The sequence below is a fragment of the Sarcophilus harrisii genome, chromosome 3 (assembly GCF_902635505.1).
Source record: "Sarcophilus harrisii chromosome 3, mSarHar1.11, whole genome shotgun sequence".
NCBI classification, from domain to species: Eukaryota; Metazoa; Chordata; class Mammalia; order Dasyuromorphia; family Dasyuridae; genus Sarcophilus; species Sarcophilus harrisii.
The window spans coordinates 588,256,364-588,279,540 of NC_045428.1; the positions used below are offsets into that span (position 1 = coordinate 588,256,364).

A 23,177-nucleotide genomic window follows, 5' to 3' on the forward strand; every position below is an offset into this window, starting at 1 on the left:
AACTAAGAAACACGAGTATTGATGCTTTTAAAGTTTACATTCTGATCTGGGAAGATTAAGCATATGGAAGGTCCAGAAAGCAGGCAGCCTGCAAAGGACTTGGGAGGTGGAGTGAATATTGTTCGATTGTTTAAATTCTGTCTGATTATTCATGACCCATTTGGGGTTTTCTTGGCAAGAGATAAAGGAGCGGCTTGCCATTTCTTTCTCCAGCCCATTTTACAGATGTGTAAACTGAGGCAAAGGGGGTTCAGTGATTTTATACCCAAAGTCACGGAGCTAGGAAGCGTCCGAGCCAGATTTAAACTCAGGTTTTCCTGCTCTAGTCCTGGCGCTCTAGCCATTGTACCACCCAACTACTGTGTATTATTAGTATGTTTCCCATCACTACTAAAGTTAATACAAAGAGCTAAAACAGTTGTGGGTTAGATGGACTAAAAAAAACCCCACATATCAGGCGCAGTTCAGTGGAGACTCAGCAGGTGGCATCAGCTCAGTGGAAGAGGCCCAGAAGACGGCAGTGCCATGGAGCAATTATCCAGCTGATGCAGATATTGGATCAGCCGGGAGGGAGGGGCAGAGAGGAGCTAGTGAGCCTGTGTGTTTGATGCTTGAGGGTTGCCATAGCAACAGCAGCTCGCCCTTGGCTTCCTGCCCTCTTGTCCCAAACTACACAGAGAAAGGTTGGTGCAATACGTGGGTTGCCCACCAGGTGGCACTGCACGCTCATTATCGCCACCGTGTCTTCCTGCTCCCACGTGTTGTTTGCAGTGTTTCCCCCATAGAGGATGAACTTGAGAGCAGGGGCTGGTTTTTTTAAACCCTTCTTTGTGTCCCCAACACTTAGCACAGCGTCTGGAGCAGAGCAGATTCAAGGGGCTGCAGAATCCCCGTTGCCCACCAGAGGGCGCTGGCCTACAGCGCCTTCCCAGGCGGAAGACAACGGGATGAGGCCTGGAAATACTGAAACGATGCCGGTCCCAGTTTGGCGCTCAGCCCTCCTCTCGGCGGACCCGCCCATTAGCGCTGACGTAATGGCCTCTTACTTAATGACAGCGCTAACGTAATGGCCGCATACTTAATGACAGCGCTGACGTAATGGCCGCATACTTAATGACAGCGCTGACGTAATGGCCGCTTGCTTAATGACAGCGCTGACGTAATGGCCGCTTACTTAATGACAGCGCTGACGTAATGGTCGCTTGCTTAATGACAGCGCTGACGTAATGGCCGCTTGCTTAATGACAGCGCTGACGTAATGGCCGCTTGCTTAATGACAGCGCTGACGTAATGGCCGCTTACTTAATGATAGCGCTGACGTAATGGCCGCTTGCTTAATGACAGCGCTGACGTAATGGCCGCTTACTTAATGACAGCGCTGACGTAATGGCCGCTTACTTAATGATAGACAGCGCTGAGACCAGGCGACAAGCGGCAGGGAAGCGCCCCTGGGATGGTCCCGGTTCCAGTCTCGGGATCCCGACGCGCCCACGCTGGGAGCGCAGCAGAAGTGAGTTAGCTCGGAGGAAACGCGAGATGCACAAAGTTAGTGACGTCACCCCAGAGGTTCCCGGGAACTATTTGTGCCCGCCGTCCCAGAACATTCCGGGCTCCTATCGGTCTCCTGGGCCACGGTGGGAAACGTGAAAGCGCCTTTTCGGTTCTCTTCCAAAGGGACAGGAACCAGCCTCCTGGTCAAAGGGGACGATGGCCGGCCGGGACCCAGAGCAGTCAGCCTCTTTCCCAGTCCCGGGCAGAGTTCGGCAGTGCCCCGTCTTCCCTCCGAATCAGGTCCCAGAACTCCCCCCGATTTCTCTGCACTCAGCGCACACGGGCGCGTTCGCCTCTCCCCGACCATTGGGCGCTTAACCAAAAGCTCGCCCGTGGGCGCCCCCCGCCCTGTGTCCCCTTGGGGCGCAGGTTGGGTGGGACCGTCTGGGTCAAAGGGCAGGAACAAGAAGAGACTTTCCGGTGTCACTGAGTGTTTTCTAGCGGCGGACGCTGCAGATGAGCAGCGCCTCCAGCCCCTCCAAGGGCGACCATTCCCATCTTTTGTCGCTCTGACAGATGCGGAAGATGCCGCGGGGGCGGGGACAATGTCGGGGTTTTATTTGCGCTTGTGGGGGACGCCTCGTTACCTGGCGCCCACACGGGGCACTGGCCAGTGGGAGCTTCCAAAAGCTGTCCCTGACCTTTGACCTCTTGTCTCGGGGGACTCCCGGGGCCCCTGCGCAGGCGCTCCGCCTCTCAGGCGAGCCTCTGCGTGGGAAGCTACACACACGCGTGCTCAGGGCTTTGGGACACAGGCTGGGGAAGAGAGGGGGAGTCTGGGGAGAATCATAAGGCGGTAGGGAGCCGCCGCGGAGGCCTCTGGGAGACGAAGTCTTTGAGCGGCGACTAACCCTTCCCTTCTTCCCTCCTGGAGGATTCTGGGAAGTGTAGTTCCGCGGCCTGTTTTGTGCAGACGCACTTGCTTACGGGCCTGAAGGTGAGCTCCTTGTGGAAGCGCGCGGGACTGTGGCGCCGGGCGTGCGCGTGCTCGTGCGCGGGGGGATTGGGCGGGGGCCTGTGGGGGTGTGTGGCCAGGTGTGTGCGCGCTTTCTGAGCGTGTCAGCGCGGGGCGGGGGGGGGGCCACGGGCGCGTGAGGGTGTGCACCGGCGGCCAGAGGGGCGTGGGCGTCTGTGAGTGCTCCCGGTGCGCGCCTCGGGTCAGAGGGGCCCCGCCTCCAAGGGTCCCCTTCCCCTCCTCTGTTCTCTCTTTCTCTCCATCCTTCTCTGTCAGTTTGTCTTTCTCTTTCTCCCTCAGTCTCTTGTGTGTGTCTGCTTCTGTCTCTCCTTCCTTCTCTGTCTCTGTCTCTGTGTCTCTGTCTGTGTCTCCTGTCTCTATCTCTGTCTTTCTCTGTCTCCCTCCTTCTCTGTCTCTGTGTCTCTGTCTGTGTCTCCTGTCTCTGTCTCTCTCTGTCTTTCTCTGTCTCCCTCCTTCTCTGTCTCTGTGTCTCCTGTCTCTGTCTATCTCTGTCTATCTCTGTCTCCCTCCTTCTCTGTCTCTGTCTTTCTCTGTCTCCCTCCTTCTCTGTCTCTGTGTCTCTCTGTCTCTGTCTATCTCTGTCTATCTCTGTCTCCCTCCTTCTCTGTGTCTCTGTCTGTGTCTCCTGTCTCTGTCTATCTCTGTCTTTCTCTGTCTCCCTCCTTCTCTGTCTCTGTGTCTCTCTGTCTCTGTCTATCTCTGTCTTTCTCTGTCTCCCTCCTTCTCTGTCTCTGTGTCTCTGTCTCTGTGTCTCCTGTCTCTGTCTATCTCTGTCTCCCTCCTTCTCTGTGTCTCTGTCTCTGTGTCTCTCTGTCTCTGTCTATCTCTGTCTATCTCTGTCTCCCTCCTTCTCTGTCTCTATGTCTCTCTGTCTCTCTCCCTCTCTTTTTCTCCCTCTGTCTTCTTCAATGCCCCCCTTCTCTAGCTCTTTTTCTCTCCCTCCTCCCTCCTTTTCTCCCCTCCCCCTTCCCCTTGTTGCCCGCAGGCTGTCAGAGAAGCTGCTTGACCTTGACCCCAGGGTCAGAGCAGACTCGAGCATCTTGGAGCTAGTCCTGTGGTTTCTCTGGAACACTCCCCTCCCCCCCAATGGCTGCACCTGGAGCTCTGTGCTGACCTGACTTGGCCCCTCCCCCGCCATCTCCAGCCTCCCTCAGCCTTCTCTGTGGCCTTTTGGGTGTTAGACAGAACAGCTTTCCAGGCTGCATCTCCCAAGAGACTCCCTCTGTGTCGGAGTTACTTTAAGCCCCGCTCCCGTCCTTCCTGGGCCCCCCGGTCCTCTGCGCTGTCCCCCGCAGAGGGGGTCCTCTTCATTTCACTCCGACCCATCCAAGGGGGAGACGCCTCCCATGGGGCCCTGGGCAGAGCAGTTTGGGTCCATTTGGGGGGAAGGTGGGGGACCCTGGTGAAGCCAGAGCATCCAGAGCCCAAGCAAGTAGGCCGTGACCCTGTAATATCGGCACCATCTGTTTGAAAAGAGAAGCGAGACCACGGAAAAACGAGCGAGGTTTAGGAGGAAAGGGCAGAGGGTCCTTGTGTAGAGTAAGGGAGTGGAAGGTCTCCCCGACCTACGGCTTCCGGGGGTCCTCAGCCTCTTATTACTGGGTGCAGTAATAGGTTCACTGACTCCTCCCTGGGGCTGCTCTCTCATCACCCCTTTGGAAGCCCACCCTTCCACCAGACCTTGTCATGCTAGCCTTCACCCCGTAATCTGTGACCTTAGCTTTTCCTGCATCCTCTTTAGGATTTTATTTTGTCTTTATTGGGAGCTTAGAAGGAAGGTGCTTCTGCAAAACACCAACAAACCCAAGGGTTCTATTTTTCAGGAATGAGAGCCGGGGCTCCAGCTCACGTGCACAGAGCTGCCAACTCGGCCTCTGTGTCCTGAATCCCAGGCCCCGCCTCTGTCCCTCTGAGCCTGCTTTGATCACAGGATCATGATGGAGGCCTCCACCTGGGATTGGATGGGAAAGAGTCGCCCCCAAACGGAGGGTGTTTCTGTGTGTGTTTGCACTCACCTGGAACTCTGTACTGACCAGAAATCATTTCTTCCCCTCACCCCCAATCTCTATGGTTATTATGCAAAACCACTTATGTAACAGCTTCTCTCTCTCTCTCTCTCTCTCTCTCTCTCTCTCTCTCTCTCTCTCTGTCTCTCTCTGTCTCTCTCTCTCTCTCTCTCTCTCTCTCTGTCTCTCTCTGTCACTCTCTCTCCCCCTATATCTCTGTCTCTCTGTCCCTCCCCCATCTCTCTCTCTTTGTGTCTCTCTGTCTCACTCCGTGTCTCTTGCCTCCTTTTTATTGTGTGCTCAGGACTTTCTTCCAAAGAAGAGACAAGTAAGAGGAGGAAGGAATGGCAACTGGGCTCTTGACTTCTGCATCCCAGGTGAGTTGGAGAGGGGAGGGGAGTCTTTTTTTTTTTAAATCAAAAATGCCATTTCTATGTCAACCACATTTTCCCCCTTTACCCTATAGTGTCTCTGCCCTCACAAAGTCAATCCAGAAAACTGCCTTAGTTCCCCTTCTCCAGGAAACTGGATCCCCCTTGAACACGAAATCATGCTAATAACTGATGTTTCCATAACATTTTAAGGTTTACAAAGTACTTTATGTGTGACCATTGGGAAACCAATCCAGTCAGCAGCTACTGTGTGCAAAGTGCTGGACACTTAATAGAATGGGTGAAACAGTCCATATGCCCAAGGTCTCAGGATCCAAAGGTGGAGACATATTTACGCCAAAAAGAAATAATGAATCGTTGGTGGTGGGAGACTCTGGCAGCTGAGGGGATCGGGAAAGGTGTCCTAGAGAAAGTGGTACTTGGACTGAGCTTCAGAGACAGCCAAGAATCCTAGAGACAGAGGAGAGAAGGGGGGCATTCTGGGAATGGGGAACAGAGAGTCGTACAGAAGCCCAGCAGAGTGTTTCTTGCTTTGGAACAGGCCTGTGACCATCTTTAGTTCAATCCAACAAACATTTGGCATTTTTAAAAAAATCCTTTATTATAAACTTGACAAACATCAGCAAAAACAACTAGACAAACACAGTTTTTTTTTGGGGGGGGCGAGCAATTGGGGTTAAATGACTTGCCCCACATCACATAGTTGGGAAGTATTAAGTGGATTTGAACTCAGGTCCTCCTGACCCCAGGATGGGTGTTCTATCCACCAAACTATCAAATATACTTTTTAAAAGGGGTAAAATGTTGCTCAAATCCTTAGATTTTAGTACAGCAGAACCAAATGAATTCTGGGATCTATAAAGTTCGTTTTCTCTCACTGTACAACATACACCACGATCCTGGTGAAATCCTCCCTGGTCACTGCTTGTGAATCACAGCGTGGACTGCCCGCTCTTGACACCGGTGGAGTTTCCCTTAATGGACGGACGGGCCAAGATGGCGCAGCCCAAGTCAGCAGACCCAGGCTCCGGGGCCCATTTTTCCCGTTGGGTAAAGGAGCCTTCATTACCATAGTCGTGCTGATAACAGCTGTTGCTTCTTGGCTCCGTTTGCATGACTGAGCATCATTTCACGCGTGTCTTCCCATATTTCTTTGCGTTCTTCATGTGCAGCATCCCCACAGTGCAGTAATATGATTACGTTCATATGCTCAGTTTGGTTATTATTGGTTTTTTAAAATAAGAAGCAACATTATCTGCTGAGAGTGGGAAGTGTGATATCATTGTGAAAAGATGTTTCCCTGAGAATTTCTCAGTGACAACAGATTCAGACGCCCCTGATGGGCACCCACGGTGACGGGCAGAGAGACGTGGCCACAGAGCCCCTGAGCCCTGCCCCTTGTTCATCTGCCTGCCCTGGCCGCTCTGCCAAGGCTTCTGGGAAAGGCTGTCAGGACCACTGGGATGGGGCCTGCTCCCCCGATCAGGGCCCCTTCCCTGGCTTACAGCCACCTCTCCGACCCTACATGGATCTCAGCACTGGATCCCTACGCCTTGGGTGGGGGGTCCCAGGTTAAACTGAGGAATGAGACAAATGTCCTCCGCCTCTTAGCGAGGAAGGGGACAGAGATGACCTGTGATTGCTCTGTGATTCCCAGATGAGAAGAGCCTTCCCTTGCAGGTTGGCACTGCTCCCCCCTCACCCCTGCTCCGCAATTTAAGGGTATTAGAGTTGTCTAGAAAACCACAAAATCGAGGGCCTGGTCCAGTCATGCAGCCAGAGCTTTCTGGCTCCATCCGGCCCTCCCCCAGGCAGCTGCAGCAACGCCAGATGCTTCATGATTGGGACAGAGTCACCAGAGTGCTCGCAACCCTCCTCCTCCTTCTGGAACGGGACTCCATTAGCAGGCCTGCCTGGACAGAGCTGCTTTGCTGTGGTGTAGACAGACAGGGGTACACAGCTCCGCTCACAAACCTTGCTGATCCTCTGACTCCCAGCAAAGCCCCCCCCCCCCCCCCCACAGCAGAAGTCCTTCCTGCTGCCTGGGCTTGGAGGGACCTTAGCACTTTATCGTGTGCCCTCGTGGGCTCACATGTCTCAAGCATGAGATGCAGGGAAGGAGGGAGGAGGAAGTCAGGGGTTACCTGTTTACATCGGCCTTGGGCGGGGCAGAAGCTGGGCTTTAGATTTCTGCCATTGCCCCCTGGGCAGCGACAGTGTCACCTACCCTGTGGGTAGCACCAGGTCAGAAATAAGACGCAAGCCCTGGATGCCGTCCCCTCCCAGACTCGCTGACGCTCAGTTCCCTGGGCCTGAGGTCAGGCTGCCCCATGCAATCAAACCCAGCCCAGCTTTAAGTCCCCTCCAGAAGCTGGCAGCTTCTGGCCACAAGGAGGGGAGACCCCTGCCCGCTCAGACCCCAGGGGCTGCCTGTTAAACACCTGGGAAGTTTCTCCTGCAGAGAGGAGAGTTTAAGAAATAATTATGTAATTCCCAGGAATCTCCAAGGCATCCTGTGCAGAGGAAGTATTTAGTCTTGTTCTTCCCAGCCCCAAAGGGCAAAACCCGGAGTGAATGGGTAGGAGCTGCAGAGGGGCAAGTGGAGCCTCAACATCAAGGGAATCTGCCCTCACTGGGGCTGTCCCGGCGTGGGTCAGACCCTTCTGGTGCTGCAGCGGGGCTTTCCCTGGCTGATGGATATTGTAGAGGGAGTCATCGGGGGGAGGCCGGACTGGGCAGCCCCCTAGACCCTCTCAGCCAGGCCAGCTCTCTGCCTTTTCTCTCCCCGGGAGCTCCCTATTACAGACCCTGCAAGTGGTCTGGGGGTTCCCTTAGGGCACAAGGTTCAAATCTTGCCACTTAGGCTTCCTGAGCAGCTGTTTCTTGTTCTGTTCTCAGTTTCCTCATCTGTAATCTGAGGGCAGTAGGACTCCCTGTGACTGTCACAGTGCCCAGAACCCTGAGGGTGCTGGCTGATGCCCCAGAAGGACTCTGGGGTCCTGGAGTTGGGGCGGCCCCTGGACAAGCCGAACATGTGTGATGTTTCAGGAGCCCGTGACGTTCCGGGACGTGGCCGTGGACTTCAGCCAGGAGGAGTGGGGGCTGCTGGGCCCTGCCCAGAGGGACCTGTACCGGGATGTGATGCTGGAGAACTACGGGAGCCTGGCCTCCCTGGGTAAGGAGGAGGCGGCGAATGGCCCTTTGGGGCAGGTTGGCCCTGGGGGGCTGTCACTTCTGGGGGGCAGGGATGCAGTCAGGGACGGGTCAGCCTCTACAGGCCTTAGTTTCCCCATCTGTGAAATGCCACCATACCTCGGGTTCTGCCAGCTCTGACCAGGCCCAGCTGGGCCCCAGGCCCTCGGCAGCTCAGCAGCAGGTGCTTCTACTCCCGGAGCCTTGTCATCATCGTCAGAACCGGGTGGCTTCATTGTCTGGCCCCCTGAAAGCCGTCCTCCATCCTCCTGTTCCTCAGAGTCCTCCCCAGTGCAGACGCCTCTGGGGGCAGCTCCCCTGCTGTCAATGGAAACTGACATTGTCCCTCTGAGAAATGCCCGCCCAGGCCGTGACCAGGCCCTGCCCCAGGAATCCTGTCGGGCCCCCCTGGAGCCTGAGCCCGTCTCATTTGTCTCCCCCTGCCAGGGCTCGTCCTTGCCAAGCCCGGGCTGGTCTGTCTCCTGGAACGAGGCGGGGAGCCGTGGAAGCCGGACCCAGGACTCCCGGGAGGCCCATGTTCAGGTGCGTGCCCAGCTTTGGAGAGGCCGGGGCCTTCATAGAGGCTAGGACAGGGATGGGAGGCCAGGGCCTTTGTAGAGGCCGGGAGCATGTGGCCAGGCTGGAGAAGGGAGGCCAGGCTGAGCAGGATCCCTGCAAGCGCAGGCCACAGCCAGGAAAGCTTGAGGGCTCTAATCCAGGGCCTCAGATGGGGAGGGAGAGCACCGTGAGAAGAAGTGGGCAAGACTGGATTATGAAGGGATTGGAACTAAGGAGTGTGATGTTGAAAAAGGTCCAAGAGACAAAATTTCTGGGTAATTTAATCATTTCAGGAAGAAGGCCAGGGAAAAAGGGCCTTTGTTCTAAGGAAGTCAGAGGCAGAGAGAATTATCGGAGCTGGTGCAGCAGCTGAGATCCCAGCAAGGTGACCAAAGGCATTAGCAAGAGCACTCTAGCTGAGTTCTGGATTAATTAACTAATTCCCATCCAGCTGTAGACTCTCGTCCGGAGGGTTCTTCACCCGTTTGGCTTTTCCCCTTTTTCATGGTCGCAGAGCTCATGAGGCTTACTGCGGCCAGTCCGTGGCCTCCCACACCTGAGCTCCTGGACCTTTGGCCCTTCCATGTTTCGTGATACTATCAGGGCCTGTCTTGTCCCGTGTTTGATCATTACAGGACCTTGTCTCTGGTAATATCTGCCATGGGGTCTGATCCTTCCCCTTTGGATTATTCTTGGATGACTCCTTGTTAGCGATCGAAGGTTGCAGGTTATGTTCCTGAGTCAAACGCTGTGGTTGTTCATGATGATGATCATCATCATCAACGCCATCCTCATCATCAACCAGTACACACCAGGGACCCTTGGGCTCGGTGCACCCTCCGGTCATGTGGGCAGCAGCCCCGCCGCAGTCTGCCTATGTCTTATGCCTTTGTTGAGATCACGCTCAGTGTGTTTAGACTTTGGAGATGAAAAGATGGGCATGTGAATCAGCAAAGTTTGTGGGGGGTTAATTCAAATTTTATTACCCAACCGTCGAGCAAAGAGGCTCACAAAGCAGGGCCAGATCTTGGCCCAGATCCATGGCCTTTATCAAGGTGGGATCAAAAGGAACAGACAGTCAGCAAACAAAGAAAATGCTTTTGTTCCTCAACCAGTTCCAGGCCTGCCCCAAATTCTACCAGCCTTGGCCCTGTTTCCTTCCTTCTTTCTTTATTAAAGAATATAGTTGTAGCCGGTGTGCAGAAGGGCCTGCTCTGCAGAGTTTGCCCGGGGTCACCTTGACTACGGCCTCCCGGGTCTCAATATGTTCGGCTCTTTCTTCTTTAAAAAGGTGCATCTCTGTTTAGGATTGCTGTGTAACATCTCCCTTAATCTCTTGTAATATTATCCATAAATGCTCCCGGGATGATGGGACTTAGCTGGCTTTCACACCGAGCTTAACAGATTTATTTTTAACTTTCTGATGCACTTTGCTATCTTATGAAACAACTCCTCGTAGCCTTTTTCTATCCTCACTAAAGTTTTTCTAAATAAATTTATATTCTGAACTGCTAAATCTGTACACACATAGATGCATACCTATATATTTGTGCATATGTGTACATATATGTGTGTGTGTGTATGTGTGTATATCTTGCTCACAAGATAGTCAGAACAAGGACAACCATAAGGTCTCCCTTAAGAACTTTGGAATTGGGTGACATGGGAGATGCCGCCCAGCCTGGCGTGCCCTTATCAAAGTGCTGTGCTCCAAGCAGAGCAGAATTAGCCCAAAGGAAACACAAAATACTCAGTCAGAGAATCCGCCCAGAACGTTCCTGAGGACTGTTTGTGTCCAGCCTGCGGCAGAGCGCTGCCAGCTCCTACTTGTCTGATCAGCCACAGTCGAACTGTAACATAGTAACTCGACTGTAACAGTGACGTCATCTTGGTCCTCTTCGAGAACAAAGGATACGACCAACACATTAAGGGCAGCGGGGTGACGTGGGAGACAGAGCGTGGGGGCTGGAGTCGGGAGACTCAAATCCGAGCTTAAATCTGGCCTCAGACGTTTCCCAGCGGTGGGACCCTGAACAAGTCAGCTGTACCCTGTCTGCCTCAGTTTCCCCATCTGTAAAATGAGCTGGAGAAGGAAATGATACACCACTGCAGTATCTGCCAAGAAAATCCCAAATGGGGTCACAGAGCGTCAGACATGACCAAATGAGAAGATATACATGCATATGTAAATTTAAAAATGCCCACACATATATAATATATACATAAAATATAGAGATTACATATTAGCCTATAAATAGAATAGTCTTGTATTAGCTTATTTGTGTATGTGTATATATATATATATATATATATATTCCAGACTTGTAGTACTACCACCTTAGAGTGGTAGTACTCTTCCATTTTAGAGAGAATTTGGGAACAAAATATGTACATAGAGATTTCCAGGATGTATGCCTTTGATCTGGGTGGGAGACCTCACCCAACTTTACGTTGACTTAGTTTTTCTTTCTAGAATTCCTCTACCAGCTCTTCCTCCAACAGATGTTGGTTGACAACCTCCCATTCCTTCAGATAGGCCTGTTCACTCTTGCTCACCTTGAGCGCAGAGATGACATAACCTCTCATCCAGTGAGATTCTCTTTCTTGTTTCTCTTATTTCATATTAAAAGCAGCTCCTTTCATAGCCTTTCTTTGAGCCAGGCCTGAGCAATGTCTGGTAGAATTGAGCTAGATCTGATAGGATTGAGCCAGGCCTGGTGGGACTGAGCTGGGCCTGGGCTTGGGCCACACGCCCACTTCCACATGCTGAGGCTTCTGAGGGAGGTGGGGACGAGAAGGTCAGAAAATCACTCTCTCCCTGAATTGGAGCCTTCTCCACTTTCTGCCTGCAGCCCCCCCCCCCCCCCCCATTCAAACAGTGATGACTGTAGCCAGGATTTATATTGTTTTTTATATTTGCAAAGCCCTTGACAAATAATATCTCATTTCATTTGGTATAGAGTACACGACTCTTCTTAAATAATGGAAAGATTTAGGAGTATAAAGATATAAACTAGGATAGTAAAGGAAGGTCCTCTACCTCTTTGGGCAAAGGGAACTCTTCAATAATGGGTCCTCACTCTGTTTCCAGCCCAGGGGCCCCTTCTCTAATTTTTTTTTAATGATCAAAATTATCTCGTTTAGTATCTTATTTTTCCCCAGTTACATGTAAGAACCATTTTTAACATTTGTTTTTGAAACTTTGATTCCCAGGGCAACTGGGTGGTGCAGTGGATAGAGCACCAGCCCTGAAGTCAGGAGGACCTGAGTTCAAATGTGATCTCAGACACTTAACAGTTCTTGGCCCTGGGCAAGTCACTTAATTGCCTCAGGCAAAAAATAAATAAATAAATAATAAAATAATAAATAAAATAAATAAAAATAAATAAATAAAATAAAAATAAAAATAATATATATATATAATATATAAATATATTTTAAATATATATCATATATTTATATATATTATAAATATATATAAATATATAAAATATAAAATATAAAAATAAAAATAAAATAAAATAAATAAATAAATAAACCTAGGGAAAAAAGAAAAAAAAAACAACCTTTGAGTCTGAGAATCAAATAAGGCTTCCTTATTATGTCCCTCCCTCCCCCTCATTGAGAAGACAAGCAATTCAATGCTGGTTATGCATGTGTAGTCATGCAGAACATTTCCATAATAGTCATATTGTCCAAGGAAACAGACAAAAAAAAAAAAAACTCATGAAAAATAAGTTTCAGAAGCGTGCTTCAGTCCGTTTTCAGACACCACCTGTTCTTTCTCTGGGGATGGATGGCAGTTTTCATGGACAGCCCTTCAGAGTTGTCTGGTATCATGGTAATGCTGAGAAGAGCAAAGTCATTCACGGCTGATCGTCTTACAACATTGTGTCCCCTTGTGCACAGTATGATGTCTGACCTTTGAAAACTCTCATCTTGCTGGTTCCCCCTATTTTCACTCCAGTCTCAGATTCATTGATCTCCTTCAGCCTCCTTTGTCTCTTGAGAAGCAATCCCAGGTCTCCTATGTTGGGGCCTTTTTTTTTTCCTCTCTCCAGCAGATAGTTTGCGATAGCATCTCCACTGCCATCCGCTCATCCTGGATTTTCTCAGCTTTCCAGATACATTAGTCAGACTTAAAAAACTCCCTTCTGTTTTTAAAATTCTACTTTCTCACTTTACTAGCCTGCCTTGCCCAGCCTGAAGACCCCAGCACTTTACTGAGGCTACCCTCTCCCCTTTCGGGGAAATTTAATTCAAATATACATTCATATTGTAAGAAATATTGTGACCATTTTTCTCTGAAATCTCCTATATTGTCAGTGCTTAAGTCATAAAATCATAAAATTTTATATTTACTTTATATCACATTCACTGCCCCCCCCAAATTCAAAAGGACTTTTTTGAGCAGTTGGGGGGAAAGAGTGCTATTATAATAATAGCAATAGGCAGTTATACCACGATACCAGTTCTCTTCTTACTCTAAAGTTAGAAACTAGGGGGTAAGGGGGGAATTGGCCTGGAATCTTCTGTCTTCTTTGCATCTTATATGCAGTCAGTGACCAAGTAAGTGACCAAGCTAGTGTTCATTTTTTTACACTGACCTACAATTTATTGCTTTTTCCCTTGTTACTACTGCCTATTGACTTCTGTGATAATCCAGATCTTCCCTAAAACTGCTCTGGAATACACCTGACTCCTTGGATTTCAAGGCCCTCCATAATTTGATCTTTTCCCAAGCTTGTTTGCAGCTGGTGGAGCCATAGTGGATAGAGCCAGTGGATAGGTCTGGAATCAGGAAAACTCATTTTCCTGAGTTCAAACCTAGCCCTAGACACTTCCTAGCTGTTAGAGATTGGGTAAATCACTGAAAACTTGTTCTTCCTCTGTAAAATAAGCTGGGCAGCCAAGTGGACCACATTATCCTAAATGAGGTCCCAGAGATTCAGACAAATAACTAAAAATACCAAACAACTGAACACTGAACAATAAAAATAGCTGAGCAACCTGGTACCACCACCACCACCATCTTATTTCCCTCTTCTGCTCTTTCTCACATTTATCTGCAGCCTCTTTCCCTGAGTTGCTGTGAAGAAATCAATTTATAGCCACCAAATAGTGGGTCAACATGAGGTATTCTCCTTCCACTCCAAGATTATCTGTGACACACTTCATTGAAAACCCAAATCATTCTTCTTCTGTGAAGCTTTCCTTCACTGCATGAAGTGTTTAATAAATGTCTTCTGAATGGAACCATTTCATATTGACCATCATACTCAGAAAGTATGGCCTCCATACTCCATCAAGTTTTATAATCTTTGTCATGATCTCATAAGTAGCTGTATCTTGCCCTACCTTGTTGTCTTGTTTCACGTGTGCTAATTCGTTTTCTCCAGGTAGATGAGAATCTCCTGGAGGGAAAGGACATACCTTATACTTAATTAATAATTATATATAATAATAATAATGATAACTGACAATATACACTTTGAGATTGGCAGGCTACTTTATATATCACCAAAGTCTTCTAATTGTCACAGCAAACCAATAATACTATAGACATAACCCCCATCTTGCAGATGAGAAAATTGAAGGTTCTAGAGAATAAATGACATGGTCACACAATTAGTGTCAGTGTCTAGATTTGACCCAGTTGTGTCTTGACATCAGCCCAATGTACTTTCTCCACTATACTATGACTTCCCCTACCTCCGCCCTGGACCTAAGTTCACTCATCTATAAAATGTTGGGATTAGACTATGTGGCCTTCCAAGGCTTCTCCCATTCTAGATTTTTGAACTTCTGAGCCCAGCTGTAGTGTTTGCAACTATTTAGTATTCAAACAATTGATCTGTTGATTAGGTATTTACTCTGGCATCAGGCTCAGGAGGAACCTTTACCCTTTTATCTTTTAAAATAAAATTTATCTTAAAAAAAAAATAACAACTGTTGTTTCTCTGCCTTTTGTCCCAGGATATCCACTCATTCATTTCATATTTACCGAGTACCTGCTAGGTGCAAAAACCAAAGTACAAAAGAAATATGATTTATTCCCTACCCTGAATAAAAAAGAGTTAGAAGACGAGTTAATTAAGCTCTCACAATGATTCGGATAACACATGTTATAAAACATCTGAAAAGGAAGGAGAGGAAATCTTTAGGCTCCAGTGGTTATGTCAGGCTTTGTAGAAGAAGGAAGACCTTTAGCTAAGCTCTGAAAAGTGAGTAAGATTTAGGTAGATGGAAAGGAAGGGGAGAGGCACAGAACCCAAAATGTGAATGATCAATCCCAGCAAAGGTGAACTGCGGCATGTGTTGGAGTGTAATGATGGGTGGGATAGGGTAAGTGCCATTGGACTGGATTGTGGCAAAGCTTTTGAATTCCAGGATGATTTTTATCTTTACCTGATAGCTGGGAAGCCATCAAAGAAATTTTAGGTAAGGATAGATAACAGTAAATTTTCAGCAAATTAAATTGGTAGCAGTGTTTAGGATACACTGGAGGTAGAAGGGAGAATGTTTAGAGAGACAATATTATTGACTGCATTGTATTTCCTTTTATTCATAATTTCCCAGTTTAACCTGTCCATCCATCATCTTTTCCACCTCCCAGTTCAACCTTCTGCATGGATTTTATTCTCTAAATACTAGATCTCTTCCCTCAACCCACTACTCCTTTTCCATTTATGATCTTCCTACATTGCATGAACTTTTTGGATAATTCTCAAAGCCTTATTATCCTGGCAGATATTTTCAGTTCTATTTTCCCCACAGCAGTTTCCTTTTTCTCAACATACAGTACAAAGGATTTTTTTTATTTCTTTCAGCCTGGGAGACCAATTCCAAGACCAAGGTACTCTCTCCAGAATGGAACAGATCTGAAGGAAGACCATCTGAGAAAGTTATTACAAAGAATGGTCCCTCACAATTCAAGTTGAAAGAAGCCTGGAACTATGTGGGCAAATTAAAGAGAGAGCACAGAACTAAGGAGGGACATTTGAGGCAAGTGACAATCACACACCAGAAAATTGCCACTGAGGAGAGTGTCTCTGAATGTGGTGGATTTGAGGGGAACTTTGTGACACAACAGAGAATTCCTGAAAATGAGAGACTCGATAACTGTGATAAACACGGAAATGTCCTCAAACAGAGTTCCGACCAAATTAAACACCAGAGAATCCATGCTGGAGAGAAGTCCTATGAATGTAATCAGTGTGGGAAGGTCTTCAGCCAGAACACATGCCTTACCCAGCATCAGAGAATTCATACTGGTGAGAAACCCTATGAATGTAATGAATGTGGAAAGGCCTTCAGCCAGATCTCCTCCCTTTATTCCCATAAGAGAACTCATACTGGAGAGAAGCCTTACACCTGCAGTGAATGTGGGAAAGCCTTCAGTTACCATGCATCCCTCACTCAACATATGCAAACTCACACTGGCGAGAAGCCCTATGAATGCAGTGAATGTGGGAAAGCTTTTAGTCGGAGTACGTATATTATTGAACATCAGAGAATTCACACTGGAGAGAAACCCTATGAATGTACTGACTGTGGAAAAACCTTCAGGTACTGCTCATCTCTTACTCAACATCAGAGAATTCATACTGGAGCAAAACCTTATGAATGCAGCGAATGTGGGAAAGCCTTCAGATACTACTCGGTCCTTACGCAGCATCGGAAAACTCACACTGGAGAGAAACCCTATGAGTGTGGTGAATGTGGGAAAACTTTCAGACAGAGCTCAGCCCTTTATTCCCATCAGAGAATCCATACGAGAGAAAAACCCTATTTATGTAGTGAATGTGGAAAAGTCTTTAGCCAGAATTCAACCCTCACTCGCCATCAGCAGACTCACACTGGAGAAAAACCCTATGAGTGCAATGAATGTGGAAAAGCCTTCCGACTGAACTCGGCTCTTTTTTCACATCAGAAAACACACCCTGGAGGGAAACCCTACAAATGTAATGAATGTGGGAAAACCTTCAGCCAGAGCTCATCCCTTTCTTACCATCAAAGAACTCATACTGGGGAGAAACCATATGAATGTAGCGAATGTGGGAAATCCTTCAGTCGGAAGACATTCCTCACTCAACATCAGAGAATTCATACCGGGGAGAAACCTTATGCGTGTAATGACTGTGGGAGTGCCTTCAGTAGGCGGGCAGCCCTGACCAAGCATCAGAAACTGCACACTGCAGAATTAACCCTGGGGGTACAATGAAAGGGAAAAAAGTTGAACTTAGACTTTTCACTTTGTTAAATACCCAAGAGTCCAGATAACATTTCTGTCAGCCATTATGACAGTGGGATGTTGGTAGGGGAAAATGTTTGGGAAGGGGGGGAGTCTTACTTTAGCAATCTCCTTGGGTGGTAAGAGTCATACAGATTCAAGTAGTCTGTCTGAAAATAGAATTAATACCCCCCAACTTATGAATCCATTTTAAAAAATAAAACCTTTTTTCAGTCAAAATATTTTTTGAAATTTAATTTTTCCCATTAATAAAAATGTATCTTCTTTCTTTCCTATCTTCTCATTGAAAAAGAACAAACTTTTTTAAACCAAATATGTGCAGATGTGTACGGACAAACAAAACTTCCTTCATTGTTTGTATCCCCCCCCAAAAAGTCTCCTGCACTCTGAATCCATTACTTCTTTGTCAGGAAGTAGGTAGCATGCTTCATCAGGGAGCCTCTGGAATTGTGGTTGGTCACAAAATAATTTAGACTTGAATATTAATACAATAAAATTTAAGGGTAACCTTTTAGAACAAAGAAATGAAATAAAAATATAAATTATTCTTTTTTACTTTCATTAAATTTCCATCTCTTCCTAACATGTCTAACCTTAATTCTTTTCATGTCTTAAGACTTTTTTTCTTAGTCTCATATTTCTATCCATTATCTTTAGTTTGTTATTTATTCTTTCCCTTCCCCACCCCCCAGAAACACTGGTTGTTTCTGAGTTCGCCCTATATTATGGCTTGGGCACACAATCTCCTTCCTTCCCGCTAATTTTTTTCACTTTTAGATGTTTTGATGCTTTTCTCTCTCCTTCTGTCCTGCAATAGTATATGATCCAAGGTTCAAACAAAATGATTCCTAGTCAAAGGAGGAATGGTATCTCCCAATGCTCCTAATCCCAGATGAAATTGCGCAGTACTTTCAGACTTCTTGTTGCCCACAAACACATCTCTATCTCCTGTATTCTCCCTGTGACTTAAGGGGCTGTGACTACTGAATAACCACAGTCTTGTTACCCAAAATTACCCACAGTACAATGGAAAGAAGCCTTTGAATATAATGTGGGTGGTAACATAAACCAAAAATGGTTTATGTATAATGAGTGATATAAAAGACGTCATTAAGAACATATGTGACTGAGACAGAAGGTGAGCTGATAATGGAGTGAGAATAAGAAGCAGTAGCTGGACAGCTTGTGTGCTGTGGGGAAGACACTTAAAGGGACACTAAAAGGACTAGAGGAAGTCCTCTGGTGTACCGGCTGACCCGACAATGGAGGATTTATGGGTGGATAGTTCAGGGTCACGCAAAATGAGCAAGTCTAGAGGAGAGGCTGCAGGATGCTTTGGGGAAAGACTCACCCATGAAGTAATGAACCTATTGAAGTATTTAGATAGACGCTAGTGTCCATTTCATACTCCCTCCCATAGCTCTGGACATACAGAAAATAAAGGGGTATTTGAAAATTAGCAAAGAGAAATATGAGCCTATCTCCAGTCTGAAAAAGGCTGGAACAAACCCTAGGAGGGCAGAGAGGTGAATGGCCGGACTTCAGGGATGAGGCGTGATTGGGAAAAGCCTCCCTGTAGCACAGGAAAACGAAGTTACCGCAGTAGAAGTTAGAGATCGCCCACATTGCAAGGAACTCCAGACTCTGGGGCCATGGGACCACTGGGAGCCACGACATGACTTTCAGGTGTCCACCTAGGTGATGTTGGACATGGAGGGCCACAGAGACCACTCTGTTGACAAAGATGATTCTTTGAAAATGTTTTCCTTGTTTATGGGTTAATTAGGACCAGTTAGAGCAAGGCTGAAGGAATTAGACACCCCTAATCACGAATTAAATACCCCTCAGACCAGCTACAGCTGTGATTAGTCAGCGCTTACTAAACCTTGGCTCTCTTTGCTTTTCCACTTTTGTGGGATTTAAGTACCCCGTTGCTTCCTGGGCACCCTCTCGGATGTTTCCACTATTGGAAATACAGTGTCAGTGAGCAGCCCCATTGAAGTTCATTTATGAAAACCTGGAAGATGAGGATGCTTCCCCACATCCAGCCATGAAAGTGTACAGTGCCTTCCAGGTCCGCAAGCTGTTTCTGACCCTGTTAAACTCGGGCCTTCTCTGTTCAGTTCACCAGAGTTCGGTTTTCCAAACACATTTTTATACAAACTGACTTTCCCCCATACTTAATCTAATGTTAAAGCTTGTCTGGAAGACTCAGAAAGGATTCACACCAACATGTAAAACCTGCCATGGATGAGAGGTCAAAACTACTTGTAAATAAGAAGGGACAGGTAGCTCTGGAGCCCGGCCGAGGCAAGCTGACCAGAGAGGGGCCAGCTCAGGGCAACTACAGATGGGCCCAAATTGGCCTCTCTGGCCATTCTTCATTGCGTAGATTGATGGCCTGAGTTGGTAGCAGCTCCTGGTCTCCGCAAGTACTCACACATTATCGCTCTCTCTCCTGCACCGGGCACAGACAGATCTAGACTTGGGTCCACACTCCCCAGAGCCTTATCCAACCAGGTGGCTGTGGGTAGACGGGAAGACATCTTTGTAAACCTTGACTCATGAAGAAGTTAGGGATTTCTCCAGTAGTTAGAGGGATGTAAAAGATGTAAAGAAGCCGGGAATCTGTATTTTCACACTTCCTGAATTACAGGAAATTTTTGGAAACAGACATTTTTGAGATCATGGGACTCTTGGGACATGGGACAGACCATCAAAGACTTGGAATGGTTTCTACGGCTACCTAGAAATGGGTTATTTTCTCTCTGACTAATAAGAAGAGAGAGAGAGAGAGAGAGAGAGAGAGAGAGAGAGAGAGAGAGAGAGAGGTGTTGTAATAGTAGTAATAGTAATTATAATAGCAACAGCAGTAATAGCAGTAGTAGTGGTGGTAGTAATAGTAATAGTAGTAGTAAGGAAAGAGCAGTCCAAGCCTTCTATCTGCTGATCAGAGATCTTTCTATAGCAATCTTTCCCTATTGATTAGGTTTGAACTACTTCAAGCTAGACTATGGAGGAGCCACAGCAAATCAGGAGGAAAAGCATGGGATATAATTCTGCCAGCTGTGCCCACCCCCTAGTTTCCTAGTTCCCCCTGCTTTGTTTGCCCTTATCACAAGATGACATTAACTTTTTTTCCTCAGCCTGTTAGACTAAAGGCTTCTGGAGGGCAGGCAGTTTCTTTTTTCTTTTTTATAGTAGTTTATTTTTCCAAAAACACACAAAGACAGTTTTCAACATTCTCCTTTGCAAAACCTTGTGTTGCAAAATTTTCTCCCTTCCTCTCCCTCCCTCCTTCCCAAGACAGTGAGCTATCCAATCTAAGTTAAACATGTGACATTCTATTGATCAGTTTTTTATCTCTATCTCCACTTGCACATAGTGGGGCTCTTAATATCTGGGGACAAGCATATGACATTCCCAAAATAAGAGTAACCCTGGATCTTAGGAATGAGCCACACGGCCCCTCTGATTCTCCGGTGGCTTGGAGATGACCCCGGACACTAATTTCTGCTGGTGGAACACAAAGTCCTACAAGTCCTGCCCAGCTGGCAAGACTTTATGTCCAGGCTTGGCAACAGCCGAGTCTGTTCTCCAAGGACCAGCCTAAAGTCTAATCCTCAGAGAGAGCAGTGGATCCATCCTATATCATTCTGAAAGGAAAAGCTGATAATTATCAATAAGTTCTCTCTTGGTAATGATGAGATAGCTATTATGATTCCAGAGCACTTCCCTAGAGGAAGTGGGATAAATTACTAAATAAGAGACAGTTGTTTTTCAGTCATGACCTCATTTGGGGTTTTCCTGGCAGAGACACTGGAGAAGGCTTTACTGTATCCTTCTCCAGCTCATTTTACAAGTGAGGAAACTGAGGCAGACAGGGTGAAATGACTTGCCCAGGATCACACAGCTAACTTGTGTCTGAGGCTGCATTTGAACTCAGCTTAAGCCCAGTGCTTTGCTGTCCTTCATTCTGGGAGAGGACCAGTGACATCATGGGTGGTGTGTTGGCTTGCCTATAAATTGGGTTTAAGTAAGATAGAACCTTGAAGTCATAAAAGTCCAGTGGCAGGACAAAGGCCAAGATGCAGTGGATGACCTAGGCCTTGGCCTTTCTAAATTAAACTAGATGGTGCAGAGGAGAGAGCACCAAATTGAACCGCCATTTGGAGTTCAAATCTGGCCTGGGACACACTTTCTAGCTGTGTGACCCTGGACCAGTCTCTTAACCCCACTTGCCTCACTCCCCCAAAATTAGTCTTTCTCCAGCCCCAATTTGTCTGTGACAATATAAAATGGCACAGGGTAAGGTGAGAATTGAGAGAGAAGATGGCCTGCCGAGCACCTCCCCAGTCTGAAGCAACCATCATGTTTGATTCCTTGGTTCTGTGAGTCCGAGCATATCATGATGTGACTTTGCAGAGATTATTGAGCCCTCCCAAGACCCCTGGAGGGCCAAACTCTAGTTCTTCCCCAGTGGAAGAGACTGCGCAGAGAGACTTTATTAAATCGTCAATAAACAGAAATGGATTTTCTCCTCTTCCTGTTTCCCAGTGGGCAGGAAAGACAAAGAACAAGTTGGAAATAAACTGTGTAATCGAACCAAAGTCCGGTGTTGCTGGGCCGGTCCACAAGTACATCGACTTTTCACTCTGCGTGGTGAGTTGGTCCCTCCCGGGAGGGGCACACAATGCTCCCACCTCTCATCCTCCTCTGGAACCCCCCTTGGCTGCCGGGTTGACGAGGGCCACTGAGGCTTTTGGAGCTCGCTCCTCCATAGTTGCCCACCTCTGCTCCCTCACTCTGGATCTGCCCATTCCCAGGTTTCACACAACCGGCCCCTTCCTTTTGTCTACCAAAGACGGACATCCCGCTCACTTCCCTACTGTTTGGTCCCATGTTTCTGCAGCCGTGACCAGGATTTTACTGCTGCCCTTGGATGGCAGTGCCAGGGCTGCGGGGGGTGAGAGGGCTCACAGAGCCAGCCCTCAGTGGGCCCGGCCAGGGTACCCCACGCCCTGTGCTGCAGCTGGCACCTCCTCCTCCATCCCCTTTAGTCCCCATCTCCCCCCTCCTCCTCCTCAGCCTGCCCAGTACCTTTGGGAGCAGGTGGTGACTAAATTTAGTCTGGGCTGGTCCCTTAAAGGATGGAGAAGCCGTCTGGCCTCCTAATCTCCTAGGCCTGCCTGGGGGAATTGAGGTCAGAAATCTCCCCGGAGCTGCATCTCCTTCCTGGCGTGGCTGGTTGCCATGGCGGCCATGGGGGCAAAGCAGTAATATTTTATTGGAGCTAATATCCTGTAACTTTGGAAATTGCCTTCATTGAATCTATTCGTGATGTCGTTTAATTGAATATTATGGTCCACCAGTGCCTCGTTGCACTTTAGCCCCCAGAGCTTGAGTTACTGGACAGCTGCACCTCAGGATAATGGCTTTCCTGAGCATTCATTTCATTTTCTGCTTCCTGAGGACTCCCCAGACGACAGCAGACCGAGCACTAAAGAGGTTTGAGGCCCAAAGGCGGAGTCCTGCTCTTCTGAGGGCCTCTCACAGGTTCCTATGACCCAGACTCCAACCATAGGATCCAGACCCACGGCAATGGTGGAAACTATCTAGTCTAATGGTAGTGATGGGAAATCGCCTGTAGGTGATACAGGGGACAGAGCACCCGACCTGTTGTCCTGAAGACCCTAAACTCAAATCTGACGCCACTCTTACTGAGTGATCCTGAGCAAGTCACCTGATTCCTTAGCTATAAGATTGGGATCATAGCAGACCTGCTTCTCTCCTCCACCAGGATTGTTATAAGAATCACACAAATTAAGTGCTTGTACAGTGCTTAGCACACAGTAGGTGCTATATAAATATGACCTATTACTACTTCGAGTTTGCATTTTTGCAAATTAAAATTTGCAAATTAATTTTCCAATTCAAATCTGACTCATTTACTTCCTAGTTATGTGACTCTAGGCAAATCACTTAAAAGTGCTTAGTACAGTGCTTGGCACACAGTAGGTGCTATATAAATATGATCCATTACTACTCACAGAGTTTGCATTTTTGCAAGTTAATTTTCCAATTCAAATCTCAGATACTTCCTAGCTATGTGACCTCAGGCAAATCACTTAACCCTGCCTGCCTCAGTTTTCTCATCTGTAAAATTAGCAGGAAAAAATGGCCCACCATTCCAATATTTTTTCCAAGAAAATCCCAATGTTGGTCAAGAGGAGCCAGACATGACTGAA

The 23,177-nt window shown here is 47.6% G+C and overlaps 1 protein-coding gene across 3 annotated transcripts; it reads left to right on the forward strand.

Annotated features, from left to right (window-relative positions):
• Window positions 1-971: 971 nt before the first annotated feature.
• LOC100931040 (zinc finger protein OZF) lies at window positions 972-17,140 on the forward strand. Of its 3 annotated transcripts, none has more exons than XM_031963092.1 (5): window positions 972-1,510; window positions 4,838-4,910; window positions 7,974-8,100; window positions 8,565-8,660; window positions 15,506-17,140. In XM_031963092.1, exons 2-5 carry the CDS (start codon window positions 4,878-4,880, stop codon window positions 16,897-16,899), a joined length of 1,650 nt encoding a protein of 549 aa, XP_031818952.1. In that variant the 5' UTR covers window positions 972-1,510; window positions 4,838-4,877; the 3' UTR covers window positions 16,900-17,140. The 3 variants fall into 3 exon arrangements, with proteins under 3 accessions (XP_031818952.1, XP_031818951.1, XP_012401159.1); XM_031963091.1 differs by lacking the exon at window positions 972-1,510 and adding an exon at window positions 1,877-2,488; XM_012545705.3 differs by lacking the exon at window positions 972-1,510 and having other exon boundaries at window positions 4,834-4,910; window positions 7,824-8,100.
• The last annotated feature ends 6,037 nt before the right edge of the window (window positions 17,141-23,177 follow it).